The sequence below is a fragment of the Passer montanus genome, unplaced genomic scaffold (assembly GCF_014805655.1).
Source record: "Passer montanus isolate IOZ18808 unplaced genomic scaffold, ASM1480565v1 scaffold39, whole genome shotgun sequence".
NCBI lineage: Eukaryota > Metazoa > Chordata > Aves > Passeriformes > Passeridae > Passer > Passer montanus.
Genome location: NW_024368707.1, coordinates 7,537,523 through 7,555,703, shown reverse-complemented (window position 1 = coordinate 7,555,703; position 18,181 = coordinate 7,537,523). Strand labels below are relative to the sequence as shown.

At 51.9% G+C, this 18,181-nt stretch overlaps 2 protein-coding genes across 4 annotated transcripts; both read right to left on the bottom strand.

The window, feature by feature from the left end:
• Positions 1-257: 257 nt before the first annotated feature.
• On the bottom strand, positions 258-11,330 carry P3H3 (prolyl 3-hydroxylase 3). 2 transcript variants are annotated; one of them, XM_039718181.1, is made up of 15 exons: positions 11,012-11,330; positions 10,298-10,450; positions 9,419-9,605; positions 9,160-9,291; positions 8,152-8,285; positions 7,781-7,870; positions 7,405-7,457; positions 7,171-7,229; positions 5,927-6,054; positions 5,707-5,802; positions 4,573-4,723; positions 4,287-4,404; positions 1,839-1,914; positions 1,277-1,417; positions 258-1,030 (listed from the first exon to the last, which is right to left on the bottom strand). In XM_039718181.1, exons 1-15 carry the CDS (start codon positions 11,276-11,278, stop codon positions 818-820), a joined length of 1,998 nt encoding a protein of 665 aa, XP_039574115.1. In that variant the 5' UTR covers positions 11,279-11,330; the 3' UTR covers positions 258-817. The 2 variants fall into 2 exon arrangements, with proteins under 2 accessions (XP_039574115.1, XP_039574116.1); XM_039718182.1 differs by having other exon boundaries at positions 5,927-6,051.
• Positions 11,331-12,219: 889 nt separating this feature from the next.
• On the bottom strand, positions 12,220-18,133 carry GPR162 (G protein-coupled receptor 162). Of its 2 annotated transcripts, none has more exons than XM_039718179.1 (5): positions 17,957-18,133; positions 14,953-16,726; positions 13,977-14,166; positions 13,268-13,419; positions 12,220-13,104 (listed from the first exon to the last, which is right to left on the bottom strand). In XM_039718179.1, the coding sequence occupies exons 2-5, from the start codon at positions 15,790-15,792 to the stop codon at positions 12,577-12,579; spliced, it is 1,710 nt and encodes a 569-aa protein (XP_039574113.1). In that variant the 5' UTR covers positions 15,793-16,726; positions 17,957-18,133; the 3' UTR covers positions 12,220-12,576. The 2 variants fall into 2 exon arrangements, with proteins under 2 accessions (XP_039574113.1, XP_039574114.1); XM_039718180.1 differs by lacking the exon at positions 17,957-18,133 and adding an exon at positions 17,341-17,465.
• Positions 18,134-18,181: the final 48 nt, after the last annotated feature.

Here is an 18,181-nt window from a genome sequence, read left to right as displayed (position 1 = left end):
TAGAAAATGATAAACAAAATCTCTCTTCTGCTTTCAGGGACAATTTAGTGCATGGAGAGGGGAAAAAAATGAAAACAAAAAAAAAAAGAGAGGTCTTGCTACAGGGAAACTTGATTGTACAGTGCTTTTTCTTAAAGGCACTCCTCATCCTTTCCACATTAGCCACGTCACAGCTGACTTTCTCTCTTGCTCTCCCTCACTGGAAGTAGCTGACATCTGGGTAAATACTCTGTTATCTTTCACTGAGGGCTCAATCCCCTCCCATCATTTGTTAATTAAATTTCAATCAGAAACAAGTGTGCACATCTCCCTGGTATACAGACACAAGCTCCCATCAATATCTGTGTCCAGCATTTGGCTTTTATTCCATCTATTCACAGTCCCTCACCTTTTCTGTCCCAGGTCACTCTGCATGTTCCTGGAGTTTGCAGGTGCTTAGGAAATTCAAAGGCTTTAGTTTTGAGTTCCTGAATGTGAGACAGCCCTCACTGAAAGACTCCAGGCTCCTCCTCCCCCTCTCACATTTAGCCCTCAACAGCCAAGAAGTTGGCACTGAGAGGAGTGGGGTGAGAAGACCTTGTCTTCTCACTTCTTACTTCTGAGTGAGACAAACACGGTGAGGCAGTGAAGAAAGTTCCTGGTGTCACTGTGTCTTTCTCCCATTTTTCAGCTGCTGGGACACCACAGAGAAGAAAGCTGCACCCCTCCCCATCGCTACGGCTCTACCACACTAACACACTGCCCCAGGCCTCCGTGGTCCCGGTCCTCCCGTGACCTGCCAGGCCATGGCGTGTGACAGTCCACAGAGCCCCATGCATCAGAACTCATCTCTGGCCCGTAGCACCTTGGGGTGCTGCTTCCTGTCTGAGCCAGGCTTCTGTCTCTGATCTGCAGCCTTGGTTGCACGGCTGGGAGCACCAGGCTCTGAGGAGGATCCGCTGCTGCGATCAGTTCCCTGATGTTTATCTCCATCAGGCTGCTCCTGCTCCACGGCTCTCTGCTCCATCAGCTCCTCTGCCTTCACCCGTTCCTGCAGCCATGGAGACAGAAATTATGTGAATCCTCCCTGCTGGGGTCTCGACGAAACACATCCACCCAACTGCTCCAGAGCTCAATCCCCCTTTGCAGGACCCATCCCTGGCTGGCCCCTCCACCAGACACCCTGTCCAAGGGCAGCCCCAGCTGCTGCACCATGCCCTGCCCCAAGGGAAAGCCCAAAAGCTGTTCCTCAGTGGGATTTGAGCTCACTTGGAGGCACTTGTATTTGTTCCCTCACCTGCTCAGCGTGCTCCTGGGAGTGCGTGTACCACAGGGCAATGGCGCAGCGCCTTCCGCGCCTCACGGCCCACACGCCGTGGGGGTTCTCCTTGCCAGAGCTGAAGGCTACCAGCCTCCCACACTTGGGATGCACCTCGGCCTGCCAGGAGAGAGACAAGAGACCGTGAAGGCAGCAGACCCCCTGCTCTGGAGTACACAGTCCTGCAGAGGTGACACTGCCTCTGGGAATGTGGAGGAGCAGAGCTGTGAGGCATCTACACCAGTCTATAAGCCAGGCAGGCCTTGGAGAGGGACAGAGAGAATCAGTGGGACAACAAAGGTTGTCACAGACACCCACAGACTGGAAGAGCTTGAAAAATCTCAGCTAGGAAAGAGTCAAACTCTCCTCTGTCTGAGATTTGCCTCAATTTCCCTTTAGCTGCCCCTATTTGAATCTGCCACTGCACCAGCACTGGATTGTTTGTGGAGTGGTGGGATCCAATAACCAACCAGTTTCCTCCTGCCCAGACTAAGTCTTGCCCTCAGTCCTCTCTCCCTCTTTTGGCCAATCCCAGACTTACTGTGACAGTCACAGTGTCCATTTCAGTGAAGAAAAGGCCTCCACCTTGGAAGTCATCATTGAGGTAGAGAATGCCACTGTGGACAAAAAGAAAAGAGTACATATGTATGGTGAAGCTTATTCCTCCCAGGTGCTTCCCCACTTGTGACACTCCTTGTCACAAGTTCAAAAGCAAGTAGACCAGTTAGCAGGAGAATCCATCTGAGGGTGTTAAATACAGCAGTGCCTAGCTCAGGGGAGTCCCTGAGCTGCAAGCCACAGGAGGCTGGGAGAGTATGCCAGGGAATTAGCTCTACACGCTTGTCCCGTTTTATTTTGGTTTGTTCTTAATCCCCTGCAGCATGCATCTGTGGCACTGCTGTGACAATGCCCTGGGCTTCATAGACTTTGTTTCTAACTTGTTGTTTATGTCTCAAGGTTGGGAATAATCCAACTCCTGGAAGAGGAGACTGATCAGCAAAGAAAGCCATGTCTTAACAGCCAAGGAATTTCAGGGTAACAACAGAATTGGAATGATCGAAAAGGGGCCTGGTGCATCTAGAAAAGAAAATTAAACCAAGAAACTTCTTTACTGAAGTTATACAAAAAGAGAAGTAGTGAGGCCACTGTACAGCACGGTGAAAGAACAGACCACAAACTGCCCGGGTTCTTCTTGGTATTCAATTAAGCTGACAGAAAACATCAGAGGAACAACAACAAGAGGCTCTTAATGGGACTGAGAGGAAGAAATACAAATGAACACTGTGGTTGCTGAAGCAATGTTAAGGACATAAGGGCAGTGAGAGGATTACCAGCCCTGGAACCCAGGAAGTTGTAGCTCTTCTGCCACAGGGTTTTCATAAGGCTGTGAAGCCAGAGTGGTGACATGAGTGGAGAAAAGCAAGAACAGCTCTCTCATGTCCAAAGGGACAGGAAGGTAGGGATAATGGTTGAAGCATAAACAGTGTTATCCTGACCTCAATAGTCTGCAGGGCTTTAGACTCCATTTCTGAGAAGGGTAATTGGAGGACAAGAAGCAAATGGAAAATGGTCTTAAAATATAACATGGGGGTACTAAAAGGAGATTGGGCTAACCACATAATGTTTGAATGTTTGAAAAAATAGTGAATTTTCCAAGGAAATACTACATGCTCAATCTCAGCAGTTTGGACTCTGGTAAGAGGACTCAGAATGGCGCCATGGGGGAAATTTCTAATGAAAAGAGAAGATGGAGATGAGCATGAACAGCACACAGGGAGCAGGGCACCGCTGACACCCAAAGGAACACTGTGCACCCAGAGCAGCATCACTGGAACTCCTGGGCCCCTGGGTCCAATCCTGCTCAATATTATCATTAATGCCCATAGCACAGATTCCACAGGAAAGATCCAGGAAGTTTGGAACACGGGCACTTCATTCAAAAGGACACTGCAAGAGCTCAGCCCTTAAGCTGGTTGGGCAGTCACAACCCGAGCTGCAAGAGGACAGGGATACTCCCAAAAATAGCTCAGTGGCATAGATCCCAGGAAGGTATTTTATCATCCATTCAAGCGGAAGTCAGAGAACCCAGGGAGCAGTGGAGGGACAGGACAGCTTTCTCACAGGAAGGACAGAGATCTAACTGGTTACATGACAAGGTCTGGTAACTTTACAGTCTGGTTATACCAAGTAAACACTGGTATCTGAAGGGAAACAACTCAATGATAACAGAATTCCCTCTTAGTTCCATATCTTCATCGTAGCTGCTTAGAGATTGCTGCTCTGGATACAGCTACCATTCAAAGAAAAGACAAGTAAAATTTCTGGATGCTCAGGGATGAGATGGCAAGTAGGAAGATGGCAAGGAATCAGCTGTAGTGAACTGACCTCATCTGGCTGCAGTGTGCAACAACTGGCATCACCATTAAACTATAATTCAGGTTCTTTCACAGAAGAGTAACAAAACTTGCCACAGGCTGGAAAAAACATAAACTCTCACGTGGAATGGAAAAACCCAACACAAAGTATTTGCAGTGAATCTTGAGACAACAGTCACTGAAGTACAATGACTGTTCAAACAAAAGGAATCCAAGGAGCTTGACTATCCCTTTCCTGCAATTCACAGAATTCTGTAAAAGATGGAAATCGACTACAAGAAACAGCCTGTCAAAAGGGCTGGCAGCTGGCTGTAGTACCGTGGTAGACCCACAAGATAGCAGTTTGATATCATGGTTCTAATCTGTGCAGCCTCCCAGCCTCATTCTGCTCGCTGTTAAAGCTGGCTGTGCAAAGCAAGGAGGGAAAAAGGGCAGGTCTTTCCAGCCCAGGGGAGGTATTTCACACCTCGTTCTGAAGCTGCTGATGCAGCCTTCTGCCTGATGCTACAGTCCTGGATGGCTCTGAGCCAACCATCACCTGGTTTCTATGAGCTAAGCTCATGCTCTGATGGGGCCAGGGATATCTTCACATGATCTAATGCAGGTGCTCTTACCTGTAGTCCCTGTACACATAGGCAGGAGGTTCTTTCCAGCACTCTTGTCCCTCAGGATCCAAGAGACAATTGTCAGCGTGGACAGGATGACTAAGATCCATGCGACCTTCCTGTTCCCCTGAAAATACACAAAAAGGAATATGGGCATTTTCAGTTTCAGGAAAGAATGAAGCAGAGAGAAAGGGGTACAGTGAGAATAGAGGGAGGATAGTCTCCTGAGAGCACATGGCTGGGAGTGAGGAGACTCTCTGGGAGACAGGGACTAACAGGACGAGAGGTTCCTTACCGTCTATGGCTCTGCGACACACAAGGTGTGTGAATGAAAAATGGAGTTTCTTTCCAGGAGTAAAATAGGACTCTATGATTTTCCGAGATTTCTCACTAGCCTGCAGAAGCAATTTGGCGTCTCTCCATTCCACGTCCCCATTTTGGGCCAGCTACAAGTGAAAAACAAGTCTGTTACAATACTTACAATGACACTCTAAGAAATGATACACGTACACAGCAGAGAAGAAGAGAGCTTTGTAGAGTCCTGTGGTTACTCAGGCAGAAAAGAACACACTTTCTCCTTCAGTTATAACTCAGGAGAACAACTGTGCAGCACAGTAATTATTTCCTTCTCCTCGGCCCATGAAGCCACACCTGTAAAGCTGCATCATTTTGGGTATCCCACTGCACAAGAGATACCAGGGGACTGAAGTGAGTCTTGGGTGAAGAGTTCTAAGATGGCAGGAATGCTGGAACACATGACTTAGAAAAACAGGCTGAAAGATTTGGCTTTCTTCAGCCTAGAGAAGAGAAGGCCAAAGGAACATCCAAGTACAGCCTCCTGTCACCTAAAAGAGGGTTACAGAGGAGATGGAGACAGTGTCTCCTCAGAGAGACACACTGAAAAGAGGCAGCAGACAAAAGCTGCAGCAAGGCAAATTTTGGCTAAATATCAAGAAGAATTTCACCCTCACAAGACTGGTACAGCACCAAAAAAGGTGCCCAGAGAGGCTGGAGAATCTCCACTCTTGGAAATGTTCAGAACTTGCCTACGCAAAGAATCGAGGGATTTCATCTAGCCTTGGAATTAGACATGCTGCAAGCTGGAGGTCAGATCAGAGATCTCAAGAGGCTCCTTCCACCTTAATTTATTCTCCAGCTCTAAAGTAAGCATGTCTGTAAGGCTACCTCACAGGTACAAGCAGTCCCCAAACCCTTCCTCACAGAAGAGAAAGCACTTGTCAAGCCTTCCACGTACAACATCCCTGAATGTGACTGAGGAGGAAGCAGGTCAGAGGAGACCACAAGTGTTGTGAGGGAGACAGCGCTCCCACGACACCACCCAGAGTGCAATCCACGGAACAAAACACTCAGGTGGCAAACTCTCTTTCTGGACAATTAAGAAGGCAGCAGGCTCACAGATGCATTTTACCTGCACGGCCTTCAAAACAGTTAACCCTTCAAATCTCTCATGTGGGGTGTGAGGCGACCGCCTTGCCCGGTATCCATCTCCTGCTTCTGCTGCTGCCTGGAATACAAGGACACACATGACATGCATTAGGCTGCCAGCTCTCCTCCATGGAAACCCTACTGCCCTGCCTGCTGAGGAGGAAAGTACACACACAGGAGCTCTTACAGGATCCTGGCCTCACCTTTGTCAGCCGGAGAAGGTCCTTACACTCAGACTCCGTCAGCACTCTGTCGAACACAGCCCGCTGGGTTCCATTCAGCTGCTGGGAATCCATCGTGACAGCAATACCCTCAAAAGGCAAAGCACCTGCTGAGGAGCACAGATAGGCATGAGCAGGCTTTGGACAAGGATCCCTCAGACACCAACCCCCAGCCTGGATAAGGAAGTGGAGAGACACTCTACATTCTCTGAGAAGACAGGACAGTTCCCCAGAAGAGCCCGCTCCTCGCAGACCCCTCACATGCTTCAGGGGAACCAGAGCACCAGCTGGGGAAGCTGGCCTGCAGCACGTGCTTCAGGAGCCAGCAGAGACTTGGCACTTGCTGGGAGAGCAGCAGGGAGCTGGGGGAAGTTGAGTGCACTGTGGATTGCAGCAGCAGAACAGGTCCAGCCTACTGGAGTGAGGCTCTGGAGAAAAGAAGCAGGTAAACACCTCCATCAACCCTCCTTTCAATCATCTTTCATCAACATCTTACCCAAGAGAAGCACTGGATATTAACTGATGATTTAGCTTTTTGATATTTAGGGTTTTTTTCCCACCCCCTCTGACCTCTGGATGATGAGGAATGCCAAGGCACTCAGGCCCTTAGAAGGCTCTGCTCTCTCATGTGCCACAGCAGAGAACCACTCGGGGTCATTTTGAGCAGACTCCATCATGACTGAGCCCTTCAAGAGGCTCTGTATCCACACATAAAAAACAGGGGACCAGCAAGAACACAAGACTCTGCACTACAGCCTGCATCATTCAACCACAAACCTCTTGGACTTCTGCTTTCCGGGGAAAGACTTGCCCAAGCTACATTGTCTGCTTCCAGTTTCCATTTCCCGACCCCTCCCTTCATATCCCTTTCAGAAAAATGTTGATTGGAGTTGGGCTGGTGGAGCTGAACCAGGTTTGGTGTAGACACTGCTGGCACACTGAACAGGAATCTGCATGTCCACAGGCTTGTCACACATTCAGGCTGTTCTCAGCTTCTCCAGCCACAGTGCCCTTTGAGTTCGCATGCCAGAGATGTATGCAGTGAGATTTTGCAAGATTACACATGCATCAAAGAGGAAGAGAAGAACAGTGAGAAGACTTGCTGAGCCATTCAAGTCAGTCTGCATCTATGCTAGCATTCAAATGTCTGAGGGTGGAAGACAGCACTTAGCCTGAGTAAGTCTGGCTGACTGCATCCAAGACCTCCTTCAAGCTCTTTTACTCACCCCTCTTCTCCCTCTCTTCCACATCCAGAGTTTCCTGCTTTTGCTTCTCCTGATCCTCTCTCAGGAGCAAGGGAAAAAACAAGACCAGGGCTGTCAGTACACAGAGCTATGCCCAGCCCTCCTCTGTAGCAGCATTTCACATCCTTCCCATTCCTTCTGTGCCCATTTCTCCACAGATATTCCTTGTACCACCCCTACTTATATTGCAGTCCTAGCTGATATGCCCAATCTTACCTGTGTTTCTCCCTTAGGTTTTCAGGAATCAGCTCATCTGGTGTCCAGAGATCCTGCAGGAACAAAAACACAGGGGGGTCAGTACACAAAAAACCTTGCCCTGCTTCTCAGTGAGTATCAGACCAACCACTGGGGCCCACTTCTCAGGACAGACATATTGAGCCAATGCATATGGTTACAGCAGCAACTTCAAATTAACTTCAGTCCTGGAGCAGCAGAAAGGCCCTAAAGATCCACCCCATAAGGACTTGGGGGTCCTCCTCATCACCATCTGATCCTTTCTGGATCATGGCCTACTAAAGTGAATTCTGACAACGGTGATTGTGAACAATTGGGGAAACCATGGCAGGAAGATTAAAATTATATTGTTACTTACAGGGTCATTAAAAGTTTCTCCCAGATGCTCCACTGCATAATAAATCAACTTCTTCTCCATCAAAGACCTCTGCACATAATGCTGAATACTCTAAGGAAGCAAAGAGACTGTCAAACAACCACCTCACAAAAGACAACCCCATCCCTGCCCAGGGCAAAAGCCTGCCCCATCCCACTGCTGTGTACAACTAAAGCCCCTTTTTGACCTGAAAGGACACTGACTGACAGACTAGAAGAAAACTCAAGTTTCTTCAGTCCTGGCCTTGGCACATGTCTGCAGTGAAACACCTTTCCCTTTTTGTCTCTTGGACTGTGATCCCGTCCTGTGGGACAGGGGAGGACCAACAAGGACAGACCTGGAGTCGTGACTACCTGTCTGGCTGTGACAGCCACGTCCTCTCCCAGCTCTGTGCGATACTGCTCCATTTTCTCCAACATGGGCTCATCCGTGGGATAGAAGAGCAAGTAGGAAGCAGCACATTCAGCAGCCAGTGTCTGGTTCCCAACTTGTGCAGGGACAGAAGAGAACAAACACACATGTCTCTGAAAGGCTCGAGCAGCAGATGTGTGCAGGCCAGCAGCACCCAGTGTCCCTGTCAGGATCTGGCAGCTGGCCTTACACCAAGCACACGCCAGCCCCTGCCTAGCAGGGCCTCACCCAGCCCTGGGAATGAACCTGGTACAGAACAGGCATGCCTTTAGTACTTATGGGAGCTGGTTTAGAAGAAACAGATTAAAAATAAGTATCTTTTGAGAGAGAGATGGTCCCACTTCCCTCATGCAACAGACAGGATGAGGGGTCTAGCAGTGTCTTTGAGATACAAGTTCTACCAGTGGTCTGACAGAGGAAATAAGGAATAGCTGGGTCAGTGTGGGGAGTACGCAAAAGAAGGGCTGAGGGATATGTGAGGTGACAGAGTGGCAGGATGACCAGTGTCATGCCAGGCCATCAGTTTAGCAGGTAAGCAGCCAGGGCTGCCTCAGAAGGAACACCACTGCTGAGGTGAGATGTGTAGCCTCATGTGTAGCCTCTAGGCAGGAAGTGGGAGCCTGGTCTGGAGCCAGGTACTGAAAAGGAGGATGTAAAACACTCAGCAAACAGTGGGAACAAGGTCCTGAAAAAGTGTGTGGGAGGAAAGACGTGGGAACAGCCTCACATCACAGAACCTGGGCAATGAATCTGAAGGAGCCCACAAGGGACATCTCCCAAGGTGGCCACAGACTTGAAGAGAGGTTATGGAAAGAGTTAGGGGGCAAACAGAAATAGAGCACAGGTCAGTGTGCCATTTTTCCCCAAGACAAGCTGCCCTCCAGGACCAGAGGCAAAGGACAAGTGTAGGGGTGCCACAGCATAACCTGCTGGTTTGTGGCTCTGCTCACCCTGGCTGTAGGCAAACTGCAGTAGATCAAGATGAGAGGGTATGAAATCTTCTGTGGCAGAAATTCTCCCTGGCTTTGTGGCAATTTCCAGGACACACTGCTGCCTGCACTTCAAAACCTGAATATAATGGGCTGCAAGAGAGAGGAGCAAGAAAGGCAGTAGCCCACACTTCTTCCAGACAGGAGTGCTGGGTGATGGGATGTGCCCAGTGCGGGGAGCACAGCCTTCCCACCCAACCCTCTGTGCCTCTAATTCTACCTGCAATGGCTTCATACAGGCCAGGCTGCATTTTCTCCTCCTCGTCCTCATCCTCCCGAGGCCCTTCACACAGGGCACGGCACTCTTCCAGCGCTGCCAGGGCCTCTGAGAGTGACTCCTCCAGCCTGGCCACGGCCTGCAGGTACTCATCTGCATCATAGTGCTGCACACCAGTCTCATACGCTTCCTGTGAAGGACAGATCCAGGTCCCTTCATCAGTGTGGGTGACACCGAAGGATGCCCCAAGACTTCTGAGCTGCTCACAGGATGGTGCTGACATAAAGGGGCCCACCTGCTCATGCACAGTCAACCATACAGCGACAGCAAATCCCAGACTAAAGCCAAACAACTGTCATCAAAAAGTGTCTCCGTCACACTTGCAGTGGTTTGTCCTCACCTTGAAGAGAAGACTGCAGGGAGATCTTCCTGCAGCCTTTCAGACACAAAGGGGTCTGAGCAAGACTTTAGACCAAGGCCTGTAGTGACAGGACAAGGGGCAACAGTGTTAAACTGAAAAAGTGTTTTGATGGAAGATAAAATATTTTTTGGACTGTAGATAAGATACTTTGATGATGTGTTAGGAGACACTGAAGCAGGTTGCCCAGAGAAGCTGTGGATGTCCCATCCCTCAAAGTGTCCCAAGGACAGGACGAAGGAGGCTTTGAGCAATCTGATCTAGTGGAAGGTGCCCCCGCCTATGGCAGGGGACTTGGGTTAGGTGATCATTAAAGGCTCCTTCCAGGCTAAATCTCTCCATGATTCTGTGTATGGGGGCCTGTCTCAAGCCATGGCCTTTGTGTGGGCACAGATCAGGGTCCCAGACCAGTCCCTAGGGTGGTGTAAGAGCTGCTCATCTGTGGCTCTGCACTGAGCCCTCACCCAGTGTGGCGTGGCCTCCAAGTCCTGGAAGCTGTCTGACTTCACCCCTGACATCCGCCGGTACTTCTCGATGTCCTCCCGCATTTGGAGGTGCTGGGGATTAGCCACGAAGAAGGTGTGGGCGGCAGACACGGCCTGATCCAGCTTCTTCAGCTGTGGAGAAAAGGCAGCAGCGCCTGTCATGCTCTGCTGTTCACACCCACCCCTCACCCCTGCTGCTTCCTGGGTTCACAGAATTACAGAATGGGTCAGACTGGAGGAGACCACAGTGGGTCATCCGCTCCAACCTCCCTGCACAAGCAGGGTCGTGCTGCAGCACACGGCACCAGATTGCATCCAGATGGTTTTGGAATGTCTCCGGTGAGGGAGATTCCACAACTGCTCTGAGCAATCTGTTCCAGTGCATGGTCACCCGCATAGTAAAGTTCTTCCTAATACTCCGTCTAAAGGTGGAACTTCTTGTGCACCAGTTTCTGCCTGTTGCCTCTTGTAGTGGCTGGCACCAGTGAGAAGAACCTGGCTCCATTCCCTTGGCAACCCCCTTGGTGATATTTACGCGCATCAATAAGGTTCCCTCTCTGTTCTTTCTTCTCGAGGCTGAGGGAAAGGCGTTCACCCCCCGACCCTCCAGCAGAGCCGTGCCGCGCCGTTCCCCGCTGCCTGACCGCACCCCGGCAGGCGGCATCTCCCACCCTCGCCGGGCCCGGTGCCCACCTGGAAGAAGGCCACCTGCAGGTAGTTGTAGGGCTCCCTGCGCTCGAAGTCGCGGCGCACGGCGCGGCCGGCGCGGTGCGCGGAGGCGGCCCGCAGCCCCGCGTAGCTGTGCAGGGCGCGCTGCAGCAGCTCGGCCGCCCGCGCCCAGTCCCGCGCCAGGTACGCCCGCACCCCGTCGGCGTAGAGCAGGTCGAAGGGCACCAGCCGGCCCGGCGACGTGGCGGCCGCGGCGGCGGCGAGGAGGCTGAGGCACAGCAGCGAGGCCATGGCTCCGCGAGCAGAAGGCGGAGGGAGAGGAGCAGGGGTCCGCGGCGGGCGGGCGTCCCCTCGGGGGTCCCGGTGCTGCCGCCGCCGCGTCTGACCGGCCCCTGGTCCGGGCGGCCTCCCCAGCGCCAACCCTCCCTTTGGGGTGGGTCACCCAAGCGCCTCCAAGGACGGCTCTCCTCGGAGTCACGCTTGGACGCTTCATACTCCCAACACACGGAGAACTGCTTTGGGGGTGAAGGGCTACCTATCTCCTATCTCCCTCTGACACTGCCTCCCCTCAGACAATGCCAAACCTTTGCCCTTGGCTGGAACTACAGCCAGCACCAGCCAGAAGGTCCATCTCCCACACGCTACTCTTGCATCTCCCTGCCAAGGATTGTGTCTGGGGCAGGAGCCTGCTCCAGACCTCAACACTCCCCACTTTGCTGTGGACAGTTGAGAGGGACTTCCCCCAGAAGCCTCTGTCAGCTTTCCTGTTTGGCTGAGAAGTTCGGGCCATCTGAAGTTTCACACAAAGTTTGCACTGGAATCAACAGTTTGCACTGGTGAAATAAGATGTTAAGGGTCAGGATCTTCTTGGAGAGAATTTAATTCTTTCCAAGCCTGGAGTTGCCTCAAAGCAAAACATTTTGCTGAGCAATGTTAGAAACTGGAGGCCTCTCCTGCTTAGCACGACATCTGAAATGGACAGAAGACCTTTCATCACCCAGTCTCCCATGACAACTCCTCTAAGGGCATCATTCATTTTCCTGGGCTGCTAAGCATCTGCTGCCTTTCAGAGAAACTGACAGGAAAGGATGAAGAGGGAGGAAAGGAGCCTCGCACATTCTGCATTTCCCTTCCAGAAGCCTGTGAAGCTTCATTAAACACCGGGCCAATCATTTTGTTTCTATGGAAACAAAATTATTACTAATATAGTATTTTAAAAACAGACACACGATTGACACTCCAAATATAGAATTTTAATACCATTCTGCGCCTGCCTTGTCTCTTAGGGCAGAGCGGATGCGAGGGTGGAGTTCACAAAGGGACGGGACTGGCAAGGGTGCCAAGTGGCGGTGGCAGCGGTGGATGTGTTTGTAACCTGAGAGCAGGCACAGGCTGTCTGTCCCTCCGTTGTGCTCCCTTCTGCGGATCTGTCCCACTTCTCTTTCCCCCACCAGCATGGGGTGCCGTGTTTTCTGCCTGCTGGCGAGAAAGATGAGAATGCAAATTAGTGACTGGGTCCCGGGACAAAGGGAACGCTTGAAGTTTTATTTAAAAACTGTGATGGCACTGAATGTTTTTGATGCTGTCTCTCATAGTTTGGGGTCCTGGAAGGTCTGTGGCTCGCAGGCCTCTGGGGTCCTTTCACATGGCGCCTGCTCTCCGTCCTGCAGATGCCAGACTTCATTGCCAAGCACGGAGCAGCGCCGAGGCCGGTCGGGATTCTCCTCCTCCCTGCTGCCGAGGGAGAGGCGGCGGTCGCGGCGTGATGCGAGCAGGAGACGGGAGTGCCGTGGGCTGCAGGCTGGGGTGGGCTGTGGCGTCTCGTCGATGAACGTGGTGATCTCATCTCGGAAGAAGCAGGCGCTGGAGCTGGAGCCCCGGGGCAACAGCCCCCCCTCCAAAAATTGCCGTAGGGTCGTCAGCTCATCTTCTGGGGGCCGCCGGCGGTGCTGGTAGTCATGCAGCTGGGGAGGCAAGAAACCAGGGCCCCCAGGCTTGCGGGGGGTGGAAATGCGGATGTCGTCAGATGAAGACCACTTGTGTAGGAAGGATGGAGCAGAGCGGTGGGCGGAGAAGATGTTAGTCTCATCATGTGACATTCTCCGTGAGATAGGGACCTGGAAAACAGAGAAGGGGGCAGGTGATGGAAGACTTGAAGAGTCAGAACAGGAAGGGAGTAGCTGAGATTCTCAGAGAAGAGAGTCAAGAGGACACAAAGGCGTGGGAACCTGACAGGGAAGGAAGTGGGTTGTGGGGCTGCCCCGCTAGCTCTTGGCTCACCTGCAGGTAATGCACTTTGTCCTGGGGCAACAACATGTGGTGCATGGGCAGCAGCTTGATGTCCCGAGAGTCCCGCTTTGCAGCTGCGGCGCCGTTTGCATCGAATCTCACTTTGCAGATCCTGCCATCACCATAATCATCACACACACCATCTGTCGGCAAAGACAAGAACGGCAGTCAACACTTTTCAGTCAGAAGAGGAGCATTAACAGGGCACCTGGAGCCCATCCTAACGCTTATCTGACTTGGGCTGCCCTACTTGCAGCCCTCAGGGCTCGTCTCTGAACCAGGACCTTGTCTTTCTGCTTGCAGCAGCACTAAAGCATCCAGACAGTGCCCTATTTCTTCTGTCTTGCCTTTGAATCGCTCACTGCCAGGTCTTGGACCCTTGAATGAGCGAGTTGGGCTGAGGCCCAGCATGTCACTTTGGTTGTGGCTTGGCAGCCACACACAATGTATCTGTGCTTGCAACTAGTGAGGAGGATGTTGCACTAATGCTTCCTGGATGCTAGTCCTAAGGCTGCGAGTGGCTGAGCCTTCCACAGAATAAATTTTCTTGTGGTTGCTGACTTCAAGCTGTAACATGAATGTCACTGAGCCACCCACAACACCACAAGATCCTTTCCCCAAAGACCCCCTCTTTCTTCTGTAGTCTTTTGGGGAGGTTGGTTGGTGAAGAAAGGTGACTGTGGGTTGGTGAGGAGCTTACCATCCTCTGTGTCTTCCTCAGACATGATAGCCACACACTGCTCCCACACGGTGCGCAGATCTGCTCGGTAGCGCTCGCAGGACCAGATGAAAGAGGGGAGCAGCAAGGTCTGCACCATGGAACACCAGAGCACAGCCAGAACCATCCAGGTGGGGGCCGTATCATAGCGCAGGCTGAAAAAGCTCACGACCTTTAAGGTAAGAAAAAGCAACAATGCCAAGGAGACAGAAGTAGGGATCAAGGCAGAAAGGTAACACGAATCAATTCTGTAGTAGAACATAATCTGTCTCTAAAGGATTCATCAAGTAATTATCCTCTGTCCCCTTGAAAACCTGGGGTCTTGCCCCAGGTTTGCTGGACCATATTCCAAGCTGTAATATCTCTAACATGAGACCTGATGCTAGCATCCCTTCTTCCTGTGCTCATTACCAGCTGGAGCTAAATAGGTGCTAACAAAGGACACAGCCGCTGGGGGAAAAAAATAATCTGTGACTCAGCCTCTCCCCTTTTAAGGGTTCTTTGTGAGAACTTCTCTAGCTCTCCAATTTTGCACAGAATCGACCAGCTAGCCAAAACCTGAATGCTGCCTACAGCCATACAAGCAAAAGGAAAAAGACAACTGGATGCATCAGCTGTTAAAGCTGGTGTATCAGTTCTCCAGAAGCAAACTGGAGAAACAGAAATCTCATTGTTTTTACAAGTAAGTTTGCAGAATAATTTCCTCTCCTCTTAGCCACTTAAAACTTGCACAGTGGTTTTAGCTGTGTGGTGTGTATTCCCCAGGCTTAGATTTAAGAAAACGCTGCTGCAGAAGGATGAGAGAATTACTGCAATCTTTTTAAAACCACCGCTCAGAATAACACAGATTCAGATGCGGCAGTTCTGCGGCTGGTGGGACAGGAGTCTAAAACTTGAGAGAAAAGCAAATCTGCTTTAACTGCAGACTCTGAAGGCAAAGGGAGAGCTGGATGCTTACCAAGATAGGCACCCCAGTGAGCGTGTCATACAGGAAGACAATGGCGCTTATGAGGTTGGTCATCTGCAAGGAGGTCTTGGCTGACTCGGAGCCGTCCAGTGAAGACCTCCTTTTGCCTCGTACATCCTCCACCACAATGGCTGGCACGTTGAAAGTGGTGTGTGCTGATGAAGAGCAGGCTGACGCTTCTTCTGCCCTCTGATGGTGGCACCGCCGGCGTCTTCTGTGTGCCCACAGGGTTTGGTAGAAGGTGATACCCACGCACACCAAGCCCATGACGATTCCCCCGAGCAGCAGGAGGCTAAAGCAGACACCGAAGCCCAGCCCTATTTTGCTGACAATGAACTGGCAGCCACGGGCATAGTAGCGCTCGCCGTTGTTGTGCCAGCCGATGGAGGGCAGGGTGGAGAGGATGAATGACACCATCCAGATCCCCATGACCGCGTGCAGAGCCTGCTTCTTGGCATTGCTCAGGCGGTAGTTGACTGGCCACCTCACCATCCACATGCGGTGGTAGGAGAGGGAGGCCACTGTGAAGCAGGTGGCCAGTGCCAGGGTGTAGTACGTGGAGACAAAGACCTTGCAGATGCTTTCGTTCCAGTCGTAGTCGGAGGACTCGCGCCGCAGCTGCACCACGGCATAGGTGGTGAGGGGTACTGCTGCCATAAGGATGTGTGTGCCAGCAAGGAAACACAGCAGCAGCTCCAGAGGCTTGTGTTTCTGTTGTTTGGCCGTGATGCTGAGGATAATCCAAGAGTTGGCCAACAGAGCTAACATCCCACATGCCAGCCACCACAGTGAGTTGTTGTGCAAGGTGGACTCTGATTCAGAGTCCCCCATGCTGCCAAGCCTGCTAGACTGCACCCTGCCTCTGCTGCTGGGATACTGTAAGAGGCTGAGTGGGACTCTGCGCTGGGGGGGCCACGTCTCTCCTCATCTGCTGCTGCAATGTGAGTTGTTTGCACGCTGGAAGGGTTTCTCAAGGCATTGCCACCAGGTGCCAGGCAGAACAGCCGTCAACTCTGTCTCGCTTCCAGTCTTCCCTTTCCCTCCTATTTGATTATATTTCTTCCCCTTGTTCTAACTTTTTCATCTGTTTTTTTTTCCTTGTTCTCTTTCTTTTTCTTTCTTCCACCTTTTTTCTCTCTCATGAACACTTGCCAGTGCTTCTTCCCTCACTCGCTTGGGCTCACTTTTTTTTTTTCCTCCCCATCTATTACATCACTCTCCTCCACTCTTCTCCCAGATAAAAAGCTCTCCTTACTTCATGTGCCCACCAGACACCTTCTGACTCAGAGGCCACCTTCTGCTGGGACTGGTGAAGGCCACACACAAACAGGGACTTCTAGGGACTCCAAACAGTTTGGCAGAAGCAAGTGCCTGCTTCCCAGTGTCCTAGGGAATGAGGAGCTAGGCAAGAGTTTCAGAGATGACAGGAAAAAGAGCAGAGGTCCCGATGAAAAAGTGAGGGTGGTGCACACTCTGTGTGTAATTCCCGCCTCACCAAATGCCGCTGCTCTCCTGGCCAGGTAGAGGTTCCTGCCAAGGCTGTCAGAGGGCTATCAACGAAGAGGGAAGGGTGAGAAGCAAGATTCAAAGGGCTCCCTACCCAAGACCTCACTGCACTCTCACTACATTGTCCTTTTTGCTGTTCTCCTTTAGCTGGTCTTTAAAGCTTTCCTGCGCAGGGCACAGCTGGCAAACAATAAGGAGATGGCAGGGAGGGGAAGATCCTTTTCAAAGGTTCCCTTGGAGATTCAGGGCATGAGTTTCACTGTAGAAGAGAGAAAAGGAAAAAAGTAATTTAAGATCATTCTATCTTCCCAGATCTCTCCCTCTCTCTCCTTGCCCACACTAACACCTTGTCATGATTTAGACAGTGTGGAGCATTCCCTGTGTCTTTCAGGGAACAGAAGAGCCAAATTTGCACCAGTCCCTGCACAGCTCAGGCTGGACTCTGGTCCCCACCAACTCAATCCAGTGCTGCTGAGACACAGCACGTTTCCTGCCCTTCCAGTCCCAGGCTCCCTACCCAAAGTGTTACTAATGCCATTTCTGCTATGGAAGGTCTGATCTGCATCATCCCTTGCAATTCCAACCCTGCCAACCCCATGCATGTGCTGCTAAACCTCTTGTTTCAGCTGTACAGCTCCCACAGCTCCAACAGTCTTTGGACCTCAGCTTCTCTCTGCCAATGATCTGGTTTTTAATCTGCTGCTCCTATCCATGGGTGCATTCCACCATTCCAATAGTACCCCGCCATTCCACATTCTTAACACACAAGTCTTTCAGCCACATGTTTCTGCTGGAGCAGTTCTGGTCTGCAGAGACCCCCACAGTCACAAACCCAGGGAACAAGACTATTAACCTATTCCTGAGACTACTTACCTTTGCCTTCCCTGGTCCTACCAGCCCAGACCCCCTTCTGTGCCTTCATCCACAGGGGACACCCAAGCAGTATGTTCCAGGAAGGTACAGGCCTGCTCTGTGCCTTGACCAGAGCAGATGTAAACTCAGTCTCTGTGTGGATGGCTCAGTACCCAAGCCTGAGCTAATGGCTCAGTTCCCACCCCCCCTCACCTTCTGCTTCTCCGTTATTCTCTCACCCTCTCTGTGACCACCTGAGGCTTTGCTCCTTTCCTCCCTGCTTGGAGCAGTTTGCCATGACTGGACCGGCGATGCCCCCATTCTACTCTGTTTCATCTTTTCCCCCCCAGTATCACCACTCTTGCAGTTAGGCCTGTGGCCTCTGGAGACAGTTACGGAACTACCCGTCTCTGATAATCCCAGGGGAATGAATTTCCTCGCAGCTTCTCCTTCTGCCGCCCTTCCCACCCCAGCTTGTTCTGCTGGCCCACACCGGTCCCTCGATGAGGCTGGAATCCTCCTGCTTCTGCGGGCTCTGGGGCCCAATTCTGCCTCAAGCTGTGGTCCTCCCGTTCGCAGAGACCGGAGTGCCCCAGAGCTAACGCAGGGTGCCCGGGTCGGGGAAACCCGTCCTCACCTGGCCACGCTCCCTGGGTGCACCCACCGCCCATCCCACCAGCGGGGACAGCACAGCGGGGCCGCCGATGCAGGGGAGGCGAGGGAGGGGGCTCGCAGGGGAAGGTGACCCAGAATGATCGCAAAGAAGCGCGGAGAAAGCCGGGGTGCCGGGAGACGCGGCCGGCCGGGCCGAGGAGCGCCGCTGCCCCGCCGCCCCCCGCCCGGCAGCCCGGCCACGGCGGGG